The sequence below is a fragment of the Hyperolius riggenbachi genome, chromosome 7 (genome assembly GCF_040937935.1).
Source record: "Hyperolius riggenbachi isolate aHypRig1 chromosome 7, aHypRig1.pri, whole genome shotgun sequence".
Taxonomy (NCBI): domain Eukaryota; kingdom Metazoa; phylum Chordata; class Amphibia; order Anura; family Hyperoliidae; genus Hyperolius; species Hyperolius riggenbachi.
Genome location: NC_090652.1, coordinates 212,407,931 through 212,426,924, shown reverse-complemented (window position 1 = coordinate 212,426,924; position 18,994 = coordinate 212,407,931). Strand labels below are relative to the sequence as shown.

Genomic DNA, 18,994 nt, shown 5'->3' with positions numbered 1-18,994 from the left:
GTTTAATCAAAAAGCTTGTAACGCAACATGAAGATTGGCGTGGCTAGGATATGAGGAACTGTATCTATCTGTATTTCTGTTTCCTGAATAAATACCATGAATATTGAAGAAGCCTGAGAAAGTCTATCTCCTGCTTGCTGTGTTGAGAGCCAAGTTATCTCACAGTCCGTGAGACGCAACTATAAGAAGTTGCTGGTGCCGGAAAAAGGTGATTAGAACAGTTTATAACACTGAAAAGTTATTTTAACCACTTCAGGACCACAGGCTTTACCCCCTCCCCCCCCCCCAAAGACTAGGGCCGCACAACACAGCACGCCAGTGATTCCCCTTCCCCCTTTTCTCCCCACCAACGGAGCTCTCTGTTGGTGTGGTCTGATTGCTCCCCCAGTTTTTTTTTGTAAATATTTTTATTATTTATTTTTAAATACATTCCCTTAATTTTTTTTTTTACTAAACCCTCCCCTCCCCCGCCAGCCAATCACTGTGATCGGCTGTCATAGGCTTCAGCCTATAACAGCCGATCACCGCCGAGACTCTGGAGGGAACAGCCGTCTGACACGGCTGTCCCCAGCACAGCGCTGCTGTAGATCGCAACGCTGTGCACAGTAATTAGACGGCGGTTTCGCCATCTAACAGTCTCCCAGCGGCGATTACCGCTGGGAGACTGAAGGCGGAGACCCGCCTACCAAGCAGGAGATGTGCGCGCGCGCAATTTCCTGCAAAACAACACCCCAGAACTTAGGTGATAGGTGGTCCTGGGGCTGCTGACACAGCCACGCCCATCGGAGTGATGCTGTCGGCAAGCAGTTAAACAGGAGATGAAAAAATATCTCTAAGGAGAGAACTCAGGAGAAACAGTGAAGCCCTATTTACACTTAATCAGGTGCTCTCAGTTATAACTGAAAGGACAACTGATTTGCAAAGTAAATCCCATGTTTCCCAATGGCACAGTTCACACTTAACGCGTTTTAACTGAAATCTTTCTCACAATGCATTGCTATGGAGAAGAATAAAAAATGCATACCAACTGATTAAGTGTAAACGGGTCCTGAATTGAATAAGGGCCATTGACTCTCTGTGGTCAGCACTTGCAGCACAGCATAGAATCATTATCTTTCTGTCCATTTCCTCCCTGCGCCGTGTGTAATAATCCATTTAACCATTTTCACAACTCCCAGAGCATGTTTTTAAAAGTAATTTATAACTCTCATCACCCTACCTGCAATAATAAACAATTTTTCACTGCTCTTTTATTTTATCCTTTCATAAAGACATTGACAGATGGTAATAACTAGTGTGGTTAGTGTTTGGCATCAGGAAAGGATTAACAGTAAGTTGGGAGTTCAGCATTAACTATACTGAAAAGACCAGAATTTAATAAATAAATAAATCCACCTTACCTGCTGAAGCTAAGTTGAGAATGCAGCCTCCTGCAGCGAGAACAGGGTTCAGATCAGAAGTTGTAGAACGGCTAATGATGTTTCCCCCTAAAGACTGGACAACAGTGAGGTGTATAATTTACTGACACAGACTGACACAGTCTGCACTGCCTGTCTAAACAGTACAAGATTTTGCTCTCTATACTTACAGCTGTGTTTCGGATCTGGGGACCCCCAAGAGTAGCAAGCTGCTGTAAAAGTGCTCTGAACAGCTTGGTCTTTTGTTCTGGAAGTCTAGAGACAGCTTCAGTCAGTGTTTCTTTCATTGCTGTAAGGCTACATGCTGCTCCCAATGTTATCCCTGTGAAAATAAAACAAGAAAAAGGAAATTTAGCTAAGCATTAGCAATGAAGAGTCTGGTAATATACTTGAATTTCAGTAATGTCAATAGGCTAGCCTGTATCATCTTCAGTAACAAGATGGAGGTCAGGAATTCTTGCAGGGTAGACAATGACTGGATGAAACACTCCTCTAAACTTCATTTCTGGACCTGAAAAATACAACCATCTTTTTAATACAAACATACTACTAGATTGATAGATAGATAGATAGATAGATAGATAGATAGATAGATAGATAGATAGATAGGGTACTGGTCAGTTTTAGGGATTGTCTTTTTGTTCAAAACATTTTAGTTAATTTTAATATTTAGGTAGTCTGTAGTCTGTGCATGAATTGTTTCATCAACATCACCCTCAGAAGAAGAAAATGGTTATTTTCTTGTCCTGTTGGATGTAGTGTTTGAAAAACTTAGTTTTGAGGGAACCTTTAAAGATTTCAGTGTTTTGGAATCGGATTCCAAAGAAGGGGTGACGCTTATGAGAAATCTGGTACACGCGAATGTGATGAGGTGATTCAAGAGAATGACAGAAGACAATCATGTGCAAAGCAAAGATTACGGTTGGGGTGGTATCTGAAAACTAGTGAGGAGATGTATGGGGGAGAGAGACAGTGGAGAGCTTTGTAGGTTGGAGTTAAGAGTTTCAAATGGATCCTCTGGTTAATTTGTAAGTCTCTGATTGGCTGTTCATAATGTGGTCATGTATCACTTCTGCTCTTAAGGTGGCCATATGTCCGTCTTTTGGTAGCTGAATAACCATCCGATTTGCTAATTATTATTGATCGGATGAAAATTGGTGTCACCAAAAGCATGCCCGAATGACAATTCGACCAATTTCGGGCTGAAATTGGTTGAATGTATTGTTTAGACATACTGGGAAATCTTGGGCCGATATGCCATGCTCAATCACGTGCGTGGCATGAACGGCGAGGATAATTGCGAACAATGAACACGACTGAAAACCCTGGCCACTGCCCCCTAAATGTTTTATTTGCCCCCTGATGCCCATGCATTTATACTTTACCTGTCAAGCCATTCCCCTAGTGTTCACACTGTTATTATGCTGTGTCCACACTGTTATTATGCATTGCTACCCCTCGTGGCTACCAGCATATTGCACATGGGGCCCATGTGTAACATCATCGTGTGACACGGGGGATTTATGGCCAGGGGTGGTGAGGCGGCACCACAAGGCTGATTCCGGAAAGATTTCCTGCTGAAATTGATCTGGAATCAGCCTGCAGTATATGGAAGCCAACAGATCTCTCTCTAATCAAGTTTGATCAGAAAGAAATCTGTCTCTTGGATGATTGACCACCAAAATTGCTTGATGTATGGCCACCTTTAGTTTTAGCTAACAAAGGAAGTAGAACTGAGAAATAATAACATTATCTTGACTAGCGAATAAGAGACTTAAACCTATTACATGAATGATCACATGATTTTTAATTAATACATTTGGATAATAATACATGTAGGAGAAACTGAGCATCTATACTGATTATCATATTATTATAAATATATCTATATCTATATCTATCTATCTATCTATCTATCTATCTATCTATCTATCTCTGGACTGGAAAGGGTTCAGACAATGACTACTAAAAAATAATTATAGGGATATAATACCATTAACATTTGTAAAGCTCTTTTCTCCCATTAGACTAAAGCGCATAAATATGTCTCAAATCAATACGGGGTTACACAGGTTGACTGTGTTACAGAAGAAATAGTCAGGTGTTCATAAATGCCAGGCTAAACAGGTGGCTTTTCAGTTTTGACTTAAATGCTCCCAGGGATGGAGATGCCCTGGTTGGGTCTGGCAGGGAGTTTCAGAGTGTAGGGGCAGCATTACAAAAGGCTCTGTCTCCAAAGGCGTTGTGGTGAACTCTGGTGATGATCAAGTTATTAGATCCTTTTGATCTAAGATTGTGGGGGGTAAAAAATCCTTCAGGTATCCAGGGCCCAGATTGAGCAAGGATTGGAATGTCAATAAGCCAATCTTAAACAGAATTCTCCATTTTATCAGTAGCCAGTGGAGTGAGCGAAGGGTTGGTGTTATGTGGCAATGGTGGGGTTGGCTTGTTTATAGCGACATTCTGTACTATTTAAAAATGGTGTAGGTCTTTGTTTGGAAGGCCTGTATAGCGAACATTGCAGTAGTCCATTCGTGATGTGACGAAGGCATGAACTAGGGTTGGAACTGATCTGCTGGAGGTATGTGGTGCTTATTTTTGCAATGTTCCTTACGTGACAGATGGAATGTTTCACAAAAACTGAGATTCACTTGGATTGAGGGACTGGAGGTTGTGTGGATCCCCGGTGGACTGTGGCCTGTGCCTTTTATCATTGAAAGCAAAATATAAAACCTTACAGTGTGGGTTGTTTGGAGCTGGTAAGCCACTTGTATTCCTTTGGGTGATGGTGACGACAAGAATATAGGAGGCCTGTGTGCCCCCGTGGTGAAGTCTTACAGACTGTTTATTGTATTGCACTGTATTTGAAGATCTGCACAGATTTGTAGTATACCGTAAGTCCTCTGCATAAAGTCTGAGTTGGTCAGGTCAGAGCTCCCTATCCTAAGTGGTGATGGCTGAGGCAGGAGCTGCTTTGCCATTGTGCGCTGACCTAAGATAACAAGAACCTCAGTTTTGTCAGCATTAAGTTTTAGCCAGTCATTCACTCCTGAAGCTCAGCTATGGGATGCAGATCTAACTAAGGTTATATAAATTGGGTTTATGCACCAAGGAAAAATTGTTTAACTACTGTATGTCCATATAAGTATTTGTTAGATTAATATTTTAGCCAAAGGACAATACACAGGACAAGCAGAGTTATTCTATATGCCTCCAAGCAGAAACTACCATATTTCTGGGCTTGTGCTTCAAATGAATATAATCTGCCAACGTTACATTGAATTACTATAAAGGCTTACTGTCAAGATCGTAAATTAAAAGCTTCCTGACAACGTAAACTGAAAGATAATTATTAATGCTATTTGATTCCAAAAATACTTTTATAATAAACATCTGGTTTATTACATCTTTGTGATGAAAATGGATTTCCACTTTAAATATGGTCCTATGAAACGCCATTCATTCTGCACAATGAGAATATTCATCTATACATTTTATGAAAGCAATAAACCGAATTTTGATGACTATGCAAATAACTTTAAGGAGATTTCTTATTTTCTTATTCCAATTTACCTATTGCCGTGTTCCCAACTACCAGTGGAGCCTTTGGATATTTGGCCTTCAGCTGCAGTAACTCCTGGAGACTGGTGGGTGAAAACCACTTGATGCGTTCTCCATGAAATGTCTGGCTCCTCCTGGCCTCATTGTCCATCATCTGGTAAGAGATAAAAAGCAATATAATGTACTTCATTCCAGTGGCACATCTGAAATTCATGGGGCCCCCTTAATGTTCCCACCCCTTCTCTTGCCTCCCCTTGGTGCCTTTCACGACCTTGGGGCCCATCTCACAAGGGTCATGAAACAAGTGTGGCCATCATGATCTTCACACCCATAACAATAACAAAAACACCTGATCTGGAGTATAGTCCTTTTATTGGAGGAAGGGAAGGTTAGTAGTTAGGGACCCAAAACAGTTCTGGGTCCCCCTGCGATTGCAGGGGCTGCTCCTCTCTAGTTATGCCCCTGCTTCATTTCCTTATGTTTTGGGAAAATACATTATCAAAGAAAAATGCATAATGGTTCAAGCAAGTGGTGGAAAGGGAACTAAGCCACAAGACGGCTTTATTCAGTATCTTTGCACCAATCATTAGTGTAAGGCATATTTTTAGAAATATGTACAACGGAATAACAAAATAGTAACTGCTAAGGAGGCTAGTTATTGAAGGTGCAACATAACATGTTTAGGGCAGGATTCACTGAATCACTAACACATCATTGTCAAATAATTTGTTTCAGTATAATTCCTTGCTACATCATTTACATGCTATGTAATGCTGAGTACCACAGTTGATAATTTATATTGGGAATACCCACTGGTTCCTTTAAAGAGAATCTGTACTCTAAATTTTTTACAGCAAAAAGCATACCATTCTATTCATTATGTTCTTCTGGGCCCCTCTGTGCTGTTTCTGCCACTCTCTGCTGCAATCCTGGCTTGTAATTAACAGTTTTAGGCAGTGTTTACAAACAAACTAACCAGCTTGTGATAGGTTCAAATAAGCAGAGTGTGTGAGTCATACAGAGCCTGCAGGGGGCCTGCAGAGGGTGTGTATCGCTTCTATCCAATCACAAGCAGCCCTGCACATTCCACACATTTAAAGGGAAGGTTCAGGGAAAGGTGTAAAAAAAATAAAAATCCATATCCACTTACCTGGGGCTTCCTCCAGCCCGTGGCAGGCAGGAGGTGCCCTCGCCGCCGCTCCAGAGGCTTCCGGTCGTCTTCGGTGGCCGACCCGACCTGGCCAGGCCGGCTGCCAGGTCGGGCTCTTCTGCGCTCCAAGGACGGGCTCTTCTGCATCCCACGCGGGCGCGCTGACGTCATCGGACGTCCTCCGGGCTGTACTGCGCAAGCACAGTAGTTCTGCGCCTGCGCAGTAAAGCCCGGAGGACGTCCGATGACGTCAGCGCGCCCGCGTGGGACGCAGAAGAGCCCGTCCTTGGAGCGCAGAAGAGCCCGACCTGGCAGCCGGCCTGGACAGGTCGGGTCGGCCACCGAAGACGACCGGAAGCCTCTGGAGCGGCGGCGAGGGCACCTCCTGCCTGCCACGGGCTGGAGGAAGCCCCAGGTAAGTGGATATGGATTTTTATTTTTTTACACGTTTCCCTGAACCTTCCCTTTAAGCCTTAGCCGGCAGAGCCGACAGAAGGAAACAGATTAGATCATATAACAGAGCCTGCAGTAAGCCAGAGCACATTAGAACAGGCAAAGGAACTTATAGGATAGAAGAACTAAGGCTGATAATTTTGTTACAGAGTCTCTTTAACCACTTCCCAACCGCCCACTGCACAGAGGCGGCCGGGAAGTTGATCCCGCAAGGGCCGCCGCATGCACAGAGGCGGCGGTCCTTGTACGGGCATGGGTGGAGCGATCGCGTCATTCGTGACGCGATCAGCCACCGGCGACTGGCTCCACCCCCCTCGCGCTGTAACCCGCCGTCCGTTCGGAAGCGCCGGCGGGTTACTAGCACCCGGATCGCGGCATACAAAGTGTATTATACACTTTGTAATGTATACAAAGTGTATTATACAGGCTGCCTCCTGCCCTAGTGGTCCCAGTGTCCGAGGGACCACCAGGGCAGGCTGCAGCCACCCTAGTCTGCACCCAAACACACTGATCTCCTGCCCCTGCCCCCTGATCGCCCACAGCACCCATCAGAAGACCCCCCCTGCCCACCCCCCAGAACACTGTTTGCACCCAATCACCCCCCCTAATCACCCATCAATCACTCCCTGTCACTATCTGTAAACGCTATTTTTTTATGCCCTAAACTGCCCCCTGCTCCCTCCTGATTCTCCCCAGACCCCCCCCCCCCCCCCCTGTGTACTGTATGCATTTATCCCCCCTGATCTGCTGTCAATCACCTGTCAATCACCCATCAATCACCTATCAATCACCCCCTGTCACTGCCACCCATCAATCAGCCCCTAACCTGCCCCTTGCGGGCAATCTGATCACCCACCCACACCAATAGATCGCCCGCAGATCCGACGTCAGATCACCTCTCAAGTGCAGTGTTTACATCTGTTCTCTACCCTAAACACCCACTAATTACCCATCAATCACCCATCAATCACCCCCTATCACCACCTGTCACTGTTACCCATCAGATCAGACCCTAATCTGCCCCTTGCGGGCACCCAATCACCCGCCTACATGCTCAGATTGCCCTCAGACCCCCCTTATCAATTCGCCAGTGCATTACTTACATCTGTTCTTCCCTGTAATAACCCACTGATCACCTGTCAATCACCCATCAATTACCCCCTGTCACTGCCACCCATCAATCATCCCCTGTCACTGCCACCTATCAATAACCCCCTGTCACTGCCACCCATCAATCAGCCCCTAACCTGCCCCTTGCGGGCAATCTGATCACCCACCCACACCAATAGATCGCCCGCAGATCCAACGTCAGATCACCTCCCAAGTGCAGTGTTCACATCTGTTCTCTACCCTAAACACCAACTAATTACCCATCAATCACCCCCTGTCACTGCTACCCATCAGATTAGACCCCTATCTGCCCCTAGGGCACTCAATCACCCGCCCACACCCTCAGAACGCCCTCAGACCCCAGCCGTGATCACCTCGCCAGTGCATTGCTTGCATCTATTCCCCCCTCTAATCACACCTTGAGACACCCATCAATCACCTCCTGTCACCCCCTAGCACACCTACCCATCAGATCAGGCCCTAATTTGCTCCGTGTGGGCTCCTGATCACTCGGCCAAACCCTCAGACCCCCTTCCGATCACCTCCCCAGTGCATTGATTGCATCTATTTTCCCCTCTAACCACCCCCTGAGACACCCATCAATCACCTCCTGTCACCATCCTAGCACTCCTATCCATCAGATCAGGCCCAATACAACCTGTCATCTAAAAGGCCACCCTGCATATGACCGGTTCCACAAAATTTGCCCCCTCATAAACCACCTGTCATCAAAATTTGCAGATGCTTATACCCCTGAACAGTCATTTTGAGACATTTGGTTTCCAGATTACTCACGGTTTTGGGCCCGTAAAATGCCAGGGCGGTATAGGAACCCCACAAGTGACCCCATTTTAGAAAAAAAGACACCCCAAGGTATTCTGTTAGGTGTAAGACTAGTTCATAGAAGATTTTATTTTTTGTCAAAAGTTAGCGGGAATTGATTTTTATAGTTTTTTCACAAAGTGTCATTTTTCACTAACTTGTGACAAAAAATAAAATCTTCTATGAATTCACCATACACCTAACAGAATACCTTGGGGTGTCTTCTTTCTAAAATGGGGTCACTTGTGGGGTTCCTATACTGCCCTGGCATTTTAGGGGCCCTAAACCGTGAGGAGTAGTCTAGAAAACAAATGCCTCAAAATGACCTTTGAATAGGACGTTGGGCCCCTTAGCGCTCCTAGGTTGCAAAAAAGTGTCACACATGTGGTATCGCCGTACTCAGGAGAAGTAGTATAATGTGTTTTTGGGTGTATTTTTACACATACCCATGCTGGGTGGGAGAAATCTCTCTGTAAATGGACAATTGTGTGTAAAAAAAATCTAACAATTGTCATTTACAGAGATATTTCTCCCGCCCAGCATGGGTATGTGTAAAAATACCAGGGCTGTGGAGTCGGTCCAAAAATCCACCGACTCCGACTCCGACTCCTCAGTTTAGGATTCCACCGACTCCGACTCCGACTCCACGACTCCGACTCCTCTAATTTGCATATTACAATTTTGTTGATTAAAAGTATGTAACATGAAATTCGTCTCTTAACTGCCAACGCTTAGGAATTTTACAAGACAACTGAAGTGAGAAGGATATGTAGACTACTATATTTATTCCTTTTAGACTAAAACTAGTCCTTGGTAAGAGTACTTGTAAAAGGTACAAACCGGAACAAAGAACATCTATCAGGCCCTAGGCAATGTAAGTGTGGGTACATGTAAGAATGATGTGCAGGTACTCTGCAGGGGAAGAAGGAGATTGTAAACAGACAACACCTCTGTGTTCAATGTGCACAACATTCTCAGTGGATTCCCTGCAGCTCTGTGGGGAGTGCATATGTAGAGTATAGTACTACTGTGTAACAAAGTAAACCTGAGACAGATTAAATTAAAGTTTTATACATACCTGGGGCTTCCTCCAGCCGCCTTCAGGATAATCAGTCCCTCGTTGTCCTCCTCCACCACCTGGATCTTCTGCTATGAGTCCAGGTACTTGAGCCAGTCAGGCGTAGTGCGCATGCACACACTCCGCCGCCAGGAGCATACTACACCTGTGCAGCACTATTGCGCAGGTGCAGAATGTTCCTGGCTGTGGGAGCGGCATGCGGCTGGACAGCGCTGACTTGCTGAATTACCAGGACTCATAGCAGAAGATCCGGGTGGTGGAGGACAGCGAGGGACTGATTAGCCTGAAGGGGGCTGGAGGAAGACCCAGGTATGTATAAAACTTTACTTTTCATCCGTCTCAGTTACCCTTTAATTTGTAGTCACCAAACCAAATTTTAATAACATATCAAATTATTTGATTTCATCAGCAAAGGGAGTGCATACATTTGCATAAATCAGCATCAATGCAGAATTATTTCCACCTCATTGACCATCTCTATTAGTGACACGGCTACACATCAGGCTTTATTCTTACAGCATAGATGTTATTTAGTATATATAAGAGATTCCTGTGTACACATCATATATACAGTCACAATCAGATATGTATATCTGACCTTAAAAATACGGGGACTGCTTTATTGAAGCAGCACAAGTAACTAATTTTGATTGGTTTATTTCATTTTTGTGGACTAAGCACAGCTATTACTGTATTTATACTGTATATATACATTACTTTTAATGACTATTATCTGAGAAATAGAACATTTTATCATATCTTCTATTTTAATTACAGTTACAAATTCATTAGGAGTCGGAGTCGGAGTCGGTGCATTTTTTCCCGACTCCGACTCCGACTCCAGGCACCCAAAATTGCCCGACTCCACGACTCCGACTCAGACTCCACAGCCCTGAAAAATACACCACAAAACACATTATACTACTTCTCCTGAGTACGGCGATACCACATGTGTGGCACTTTTTTACACCCTAAGTACGCTAAGGGGCCCAAAGTCCAATGAGTACCTTTAGAATTTCACAGGTCATTTTGCGACATTTGGTTTCAAGAGTACTCCTCACGGTTTAGGGCCCCTAAAATGCCAGGGCAGTATAGGAACCCCACAAATAACCCCATTCTAGAAAGAAGACACCCAAAGGTATTCCGTTAGGAGTATGGTGAGTTCATAGAAGATTTTATTTTTTGTCACAAATTAGCGGAAAATGACACTTTGTGAAAAAAAAAACAATTAAAATCAATTTCCGCTAACTTGTGACAAAAAATAAAATCTTCTATGAACTCACCATACTCCTAACGGAATACCTTGGGGTGTCTTCTTTCTAAAATGGGGTCATTAGTGGGGTTCCTATACTGCTCTGGCATTTTAGGGGCCCTAAACCGTGAGGAGTAGTCTTGAAACAAAAATGACCTGTGAAATCCTAAAGGTACTCATTGGACTTTGGGCCCCTTAGCGCAGTTAGGGTGCAAAAAAGTGCCACACATGTGGTACCGCCGTACTCAGGAGAAGTAGTATAATGTGTTTTGGGGGTGTATTTTTACACATACCCATGCTGAGTGGGAGAAATATCTCTGTAAATGGACAATTTTGTGTAAAAAAAAATCAAACAATTAACATTTACAGAAATATTTCTCCCACCCAGCATGGGTATGTGTAAAAATACACCCCAAAACACATTATACTACTTCTCCTGAGTAATACCACATGTGTGGCACTTTTTTGCAGCCTAACTGCGCTAAGGGGCCCAAAGTCCAAAGAGCACCTTTAGGCTTTACAGGGGTGCTTACAAATTAGCACCCCCCAAAATGCCAGGACAGTAAACACACCCCACAAATGACCCCATTTTGGAAAGTAGACACTTCAAGGTATTCAGAGAGGGGCATGGTGAGTCCGTGGCAGATTTCATTTTTTTTTTGTCACAAGTTAGCAGAAATGGAAACTTTTTTTTTTTCCTTGTCACAAACTGTCATTTTCTGCTAACTTGTGACAAAAAATAATATCTTCTATGCACTCACTATGCCTCTCAGTGAATACTTTGGGATGTCTTCTTTCCAAAATGGGGTCATTTGGGGGGTATTTACACTATCCTGGAATTCTAGCCCCTCATGAAACATGGCAGGTGGTCAGAAAAGTCATAGATGCTACAAAATGTGAAAATTCACTTTTTGCACCATAGTTTGTAAACACTATAACTTTTACCCAAACCAATAAATATAGGCTGAATAGGTTTTTTTTTTTAATCAAAAACATGTGTGTCCACATTTTTCGTGCTGCATGTATACAGAAATTTTACTTTATTTGAAAAATGTCAGCACAGAAAGTTAAAAAAAAACTTTTTTTTTTACAAAAGTCATGTCTTTTTTGATGAATATAATATAAAGTAAAAATTGCAGCAGCAATCAAATAGCACCAAAAGAAAGCTTTATTAGTGACAAGAAAAGGAGCCAAAATTCATTTAGGTGGTAGGTTGTAAGAGCAAGCAATAAACCGTGAAAGCTGCAGTGGTCTGAATGGAAAAAAAGGGTCTGGTCCTTAACCTCCTTGCCGTTATAAAAAATTAGGCAAGGAGGCAGCGCTGCACTTTAAAAAAAAATAAATTTTTAAATCATGTAGCGAGCCCAGGGCTCGCTACATGATAGCCGCTGAGCGGCGGCATCCCCCCACCCACTCCGATCGCCTTCGGCGATCAGAGTATGCAGGGAATCCCGTTGAGAACGGGATTTCCTGCAGGGCTTCCCCGGTCGCCATGGCGACCGGGCGGGATGACGTCACCGACGTCATGGACGTCGTGACGTCAGAGGGAATCCCGATCCGCCCCTTAGCGCTGCCTGGCACTGATTGGCCAGGCTGCGCAGGGGTCTCTTAGCGCTGCCTGGCACTGATTGGCCAGACTGCGCAGGGGTCTGGGGCGGGGGGGGGGGGGCGGCTCGGCGCGGCGGGTAGCTGCGAATCGGCGGCGATCGCGTACTACACGCAGCTAGCAAAGTGCTAGCTGCGTGTAGGAAAAAAAAATTATGCAAATCGGCCCAGCGGGGCCTGAGAAATTCTCCTGCGCAGGTTACCCCGAACTGTGTTCGGGATAACCGGCAAGGAGGTTAAGGGGGGTAAAGCCCGCGGTCTTCAAGTGGTTAAGTCGGGGCTCGGAAACTGTTGCCCATTAAGGAATTGGATTGTTACTCCACTGATCTATGGCAAACATTTGTTGACCACAGATCTCCAAGTCTGATGCAGAGATCAGACATGTTGGCCCATATGCAAATCACTTTTTCTCCTTAGTTTTCTCCAAGTTGATATTTTCACAACTTGTAAATAAAATGCCTTTTACATCACCAGCAAGCAAACTAATACTCAAAATAATTTTGATAGTACTTTTTAATTTACCTTTTGGTACTTTTTCCATTGCAGAGTGCTAAAAGGGTAATTTGAATTGAAGATGAAAAATTATCTCCTAGGAGAAAACTCAGGTGAAAAAAAGGATAGCATATGGGCCTTAAATTTTCCCTTAATTTATTATCACATGGGCCACAATTCACTAAACATTACGGCATACGGTAATGCAGAAAATGCAGCTGATTTTACTGTCATCTTGCCAAATGTCAATTCACTAAACCTATTAGCGCACTGAAAAGTAAAATTACTGACTAGTGAGGTAAATGACAGACTTGTGTTGTAAATACCTCAAGAAATGTCAAGAACGTGCAATTCACAAAGATTAAAGCATTCAGTGGCTCAACTAAAAGTGTTGAAAATTTATCTCCTGCTCTGACCAACCAGTAACTTGCAATCTCCATTCGGGAAAAGTTGACAGATGTATAAAACAGCCAATAGGGAGAGTCACACAGCCCTTCTTCTGACCCCATTTGATCCCATGCACTGGTAGGTGGGACTTCAGAATGACAGAGCAGGAAAATGAAACATTTAAAAAGGCTTTTCTGTATCTATTTAGATGTACATAATGATATACTGATACAAAGAAGAGCTAGAAAACATTCTAGTTACAACGTATGCACATCTAAAGGGATACTGGAGATGCAGTGGACAGAAAGAGTAATAGCTCATGCACACCGCTTGTGGGAAAATGCACAGCTTCCTGCATGATCTGCTCCACAGCTGTTGAGACTTACCGGTACCGAGCAGGGCTTATTAAATTGAAGCATGTTTTTGGGTATATTACCAAACTTCTACCACATGTGGGAAATCTTAGTGAATTTGGGGGAAAAGTGTAAAATACTAAATGTGGTATTTTACCAACCTAAATTATTTTACCAGACTGCCCTTAGTAAATTGTGGCCATGGTAACATGCCTGTTCCATTAGATAGAGAAAAAAAAGATTGCTATAAGCACAAGCAGAGTTAGAAAATTACTTACTATGAGTGCTGGAGGAAATATTAGTTCTTGTGTTGGATCCAGGGGCAGGAACTGGTTTTTTTCGAATAAACCTGTACAAATCTGAAATTAAAAAACGAAAAAAATTTGACTTTAAAGAGACTCTGTAACAAAATTTTGAGCCTCATTTCTTCTATCCTATAAGTTCCTATGCCTGTTCTAATGTGGTCTGTCTTACTGCAGCATTTTCTAGTTGCACTGTCTCTGTAATAAATCTTATCTTCTTTCATCTGTCCTGTCTGTCTGGCTGAGGCTGGAATGTGTGGAATGTGCAACACTGCTTGTCATTGGCAGAAGCTTTACACACACTCTCCAAGTTCTGCATGAGTCACAGATTACGCTGTTTGTAAACACTGCCTGAAACTGTTAATTACAAGCCAGAATTGCAGCAGGGAGTGGCAGAAACAGCACAGAGGGGCCCAGGAGAACATAAGGAAGAGAATGGTATGCTTTTTATTGTAAGAATTTTAGAGTACAGATTCTCTTTAAATAGATGAAAGCAGTGCTGTTTTTTGGAACAGCCAAACAAGACAGACGTCTGGGGTGACAATACTAATGGGCTAATATTTAGTGAAGAGGTGTACCAGTTCTATTCAAAAATTAATTGCCTCAAAGTTCTAAAATTTTCAGAACCCAAAAGTAGATTCTACAGGATTATCAGACAGATATTTTCAAATTGTGCACAAATCCATATATAATCAAAATCAGATATAAAATTCCAGTTTACAGATAAGATCAGACCTATAATTAAATCAAAAATTACAAAATAAGTCCACAGGGCCGGATTTACCATAAGGCACTGTAGGCACGCACTTACAGCCGCCTGATGATGGAGGGTCGGCTCACTCCCCTCCCCAGTGCCTCCCTCCTTCCCTATGCAGAGCCCTGAGCAGAGCGTAAATAAGAGTTTAGTCGCCTGGCTCTTGGCATTCCACTGACAAGATCTCCCTTCAGTCGGGGGCACCACTAGCTGGCTGTCTAATGCTAAGGCCCCGTTTACACTTAATCAGTTGGTATGCGTTAGTACGCGTTAGTGCGCCTTGGTACGCGTTTTTTCCATAGCAGTGTATTGGGTAGAAGATTTCAGTTAAGCTGTCATTCCCAATTGTGTTTAAAGCACAAAGAAATAAGAAAAGGACATACATAGCAGTGACTGCAAGCCAGAGAACTAGAGATTAAGGTGTTGGGGAAGTTGGGGGCCCTGGGACACCTCTTACTCTAATAGCAATCAGTGTGTGACAGCTGGGGTGGGAGGGATGGAGGGGCGCACTTTGCTGTCTCATCCTTGGGTGCTGAATGACCTTTTCCCGGTGCTGCGTGCCAGGACATCTGTGCCTGTAGGGTCCTGTGATGTAAATCCGGGCCTGTAAGTCCATGACCATCAGTTAGTGATATTGTATAAGCAGAAATTAATTTTTCTTTATTAAATCATGGCAGACATGAAAGGATGAGGTGAGTCATGTCTTTCACAGATAGGAAGATTCACACCAGTAAAAAAAGGTTATATTATATCAAAGTCTTTAGATCCCTTTAGATTGTAGGCTCACAAGGGCAGGGCTCTCTCACCCTTTTTCGGTATTTTGTGTATTGGTTTATATTGGTGTATAACATTGTATTATTCTGTACCCCAGGTTTCTTACTTTGTATATCGCCACAGAATATGTTGGCACTTTATAAATAAATAAATAATTATAACTCTCTGTTTTAGAGCCCTTCCATTTCCTGTCAAAATGGCTGGCGTCAAGAACCTGCAAAAATTAATTTTGAAATGTATTTGTATAGGAGAATCTGAGATCTGAATATAAAATTTAGCCTAAGCCCTTTATAGTGTCTAGTTGTTATTATTATTTAGCATTTATATATCGCCAACTTTTTCCACAGTGCTAAACAGAGTATATTGTCTTGTCACTTATGTCCCTCAGAGGGGCTCACAATCTAATCCCTACTATAGTCATATGTCTATGTATATATTGTGTAGTGTATGTATTGTAGTCTAGGGCCAATTTAGTGGAAAGCCAATTAACTTATCTGTATGTTTTTGGGGTGTGCGAGGAAACTGGAGTGTCCAGAGGAAAGCCATGCAGACAGGGGGAGAACATACAAAACTCTGTGCAGATAGTTGCATAACGATAAAGAACACAGGCCAGGCACTATCTACTCCGCTGCTGTTTATTGCTCAGATGCGATGGTCATCACAACGGTGATACAGAACGTATTGTGCATAAAGTACATCAAGACTCTATATTGTGCACTCTCTTTTCACCTATACACTTGATGTACTATATGCACAATACATTCTGTATCACCCTGTTGTGTCATGCAACATTCCTGTTCCTTCATTCTCCATTTGCCGTGAGCACATCTTGCATGCAGCTGCCTACCCAGAATGGTGAATATGGGTGAGAGAGACAACTTTTTAGCTGTGTGATGGTTTTTAAAACAAGTCTGTCTGTCACCCCTCGCTGAGTGCCGAGCCCACAAGCATAACAATCAGGGATGCAAGCCCCTCCTTCGCAGGGGGGCCCGGGAGAAGGAGATCACGTGGGGGGGCCCGGGTTCCCTCTCCCTCCTGAACAACATAAGGAGCCGCAGTGGTCTCTGAGAGGCACGCACTGTATATCCTCCTGTTGGCCTCAGCCCTGGCTGATCCTGCACGTTGCCTTGCTCTGCCCCCTTCACTGTGCAGATCAGCCCAGCGCACAGTTTGAATGGAGAGCGGCAGCTGCAGAGTCTTGAGCAGGGGGACAGTTTGTGGGGAGAGAAGAGGCAGGGAGAATGTCACAGCTGAAGTGCAGAGCAGCTCCTCCATGATGCAGACTCCAAGCAGGGACAGGGTGAGTCAGCCTGCTGCTGGAGATCTGCTAGCCAGCCTTGTTCTGATGTGATTAGATGAGCTGTACAGCCAGTGTGGTTCACTTCCTGCTCCTTCCCTCTCCTGTCTCCATACCAGGAGCAGACTGGCCAGAGGGGAAGGGGGGTGATTACCCCCCAGGCCGCCTTTTATTCAGTGATTTAGGGCTGGTCCAGTGTCTGGTGTATTCAGGTTTGTTGTTGTAAGGCAATGTGAAACTCTAGGCTAGCTGATAAAAGTGCAATTAGAGGGCAGGCAAGCTGGTAAATATACACAGCATGATGCAGAGCTTGCCTGGAGGGTCCGTGGGCAAACATCTGTCTGGTCTCTCCCCATTGTTATGACTGCATGTGTGGATAAGGTGTTATACAAGTTGAAAAGTTTTTGACGGTCCCTAGACTCCAGGAGGGCTGCTTTGTGACTTGTGTGAGAGACTGGCAGGGACAGAAGTCATATTACAGGCAAGTAGTCTCTGTGTGATGTGAGACTGCAATACAGATAAGCTCTCTGCTCCATCTCAGGCTATTCTCAGTTTCTCTCCACTCCTCCTCTCTCTGGGCTAGTGCACACCAAAATCGCAATAGCAATCGCTAGCAATTTGCAAGTGCGATTTTGTGAAGCGATTTATGAATGAATCGCTCTGAAAAATGCTACATGCAGCATGTTTGCAATTTTGAAAAAAATCACAACGCTGCTGTGAGAACACCCTCATAGGGTAGTCAATCGCCTTTTAAATCGCTGTTTATTTGAAAAACGACTAGAAGCACTCTTAGTTTGCACCAGCCCTCCCTCATTCACATTTGTTTCCCTCTTCCCCTAGTGCTGGCTGGCTGTGTCTTCTTGTCATACAGGAAAGCTAAATAAAAGTGCAATCCTGGTGAGGCAAATACCTTTTTCCCTCTCTTTCAGCTTTTCTCTCCTCACCGTTGCTCCCCTTCACTGCATAAGGGCTCAGACACACTATAAGCACTTTTCTGGGGGGAGGGGAGGAGGAGGGGGCCCCATTTAAAGTTTTGCAGGGGGGCTCAGTGGTTTCTAGTTACGCCCCTGGCCGAGCCTTACCTTGCTTGTTTGTACAGTCCGTGCATATAGTATCCCAGCTGGCATTCAAACCAGGGGCTCAGTGCTGCAAGGCAAGAGAGCTAACCACTATACCACTGTGCTGCCTCAGGTGAGACACCTAACCTGAGGCCAAGCTACCTCAGGTAAGCACAGAGGTATGTTCATGCTGGATCCACATACCTCTGTGCGTTGTCTGTCACCCCCCCCCCCCCCCCGACCCCCCAAGGTAATAACTCCTTGAAAAATTTTAAGACAGGAAAAGGCAGGCTTGTGGGAATGTTCCCTGCTATCACCCTCCCATTCACTCTCCTTCAGAGGAGGGAATGGGAGAGTTATAGGAGGGAGCGTGGCAGCAAGCCTGCCTCTTCCTGTTTGAAATGTTGACTTTAACCAAAAGTCATATTGTTCAAGGAGTAATTAAGAGGAGCAGGGGGGACGAGAAGAGTAAGAAACAAAGCACAGGGGTATGTCGATCCATCATGAATATACCTCTGTGTTAAGCCTCAGATAAGGTGTCTTTTAACCCATCAATGTTGATGGCTTGCCAAAGGTCGTGCAATCCTGAGACTCTATAAACACACTACTAAAGAGAAGAAACTTAAAGGGAACCTTAACTGAACGGGGGGTAAAGAGTTTTACTTACCTGGGGCTATTACCAGCCCCCTGCAGCAGTCCTGTGCCGCACGCGTAGATATGCGGCAACGCGTGTTTTTGTACGCGTTGCGGTCCGCAATAGCGCTAATTACATTGGTGAATGCGTCCAATAATACGCATGGCGGCCGGCGATTGGTGAGTCGTCAAAAACGAAACTAAGTGACAGCGGGGGACCAGAGGATTCCAGAGCGGCGCCGAGGGCACAGGACTGCTGCAGGGGGCTGGTAATAGCCCCAGGTAAGTAAAACTCTTTACCCCCCCCCGTTCAGTTAAGGTTCCCTTTAAGGACATTTTTTACGCAGCCTTCATAGTACAGGTAGGTATTAATTAGATCCTGTTGAAACATCTGATAATGTTAAATACATAATTCCTCAGTCCTGAGTTAATGTAATGTATTCAAATGAGACCAAATATAGCTTCATAGAATCTAGCTCTCATGGACACTTTGGT

The 18,994-nt window shown here is 44.3% G+C and overlaps 1 protein-coding gene across 1 annotated transcript in view; it reads right to left on the bottom strand.

Moving 5' to 3' along the window:
* The window catches only part of LOC137524807 (aldehyde oxidase-like), a 195,569-nt gene that overhangs the window by 119,836 nt on the left and 56,739 nt on the right, over positions 1–18,994 (bottom strand). Inside the window, exons 8-12 of the mRNA XM_068245129.1 lie at positions 13,960–14,040; positions 4,992–5,133; positions 1,837–1,929; positions 1,589–1,740; positions 1,401–1,494 (exon numbers count right to left, since the gene is read on the bottom strand). Of these exons, the coding sequence (XP_068101230.1) occupies positions 1,401–1,494; positions 1,589–1,740; positions 1,837–1,929; positions 4,992–5,133; positions 13,960–14,040 (562 nt within the window). The remainder of the gene's footprint in view (positions 1–1,400; positions 1,495–1,588; positions 1,741–1,836; positions 1,930–4,991; positions 5,134–13,959; positions 14,041–18,994) is intronic.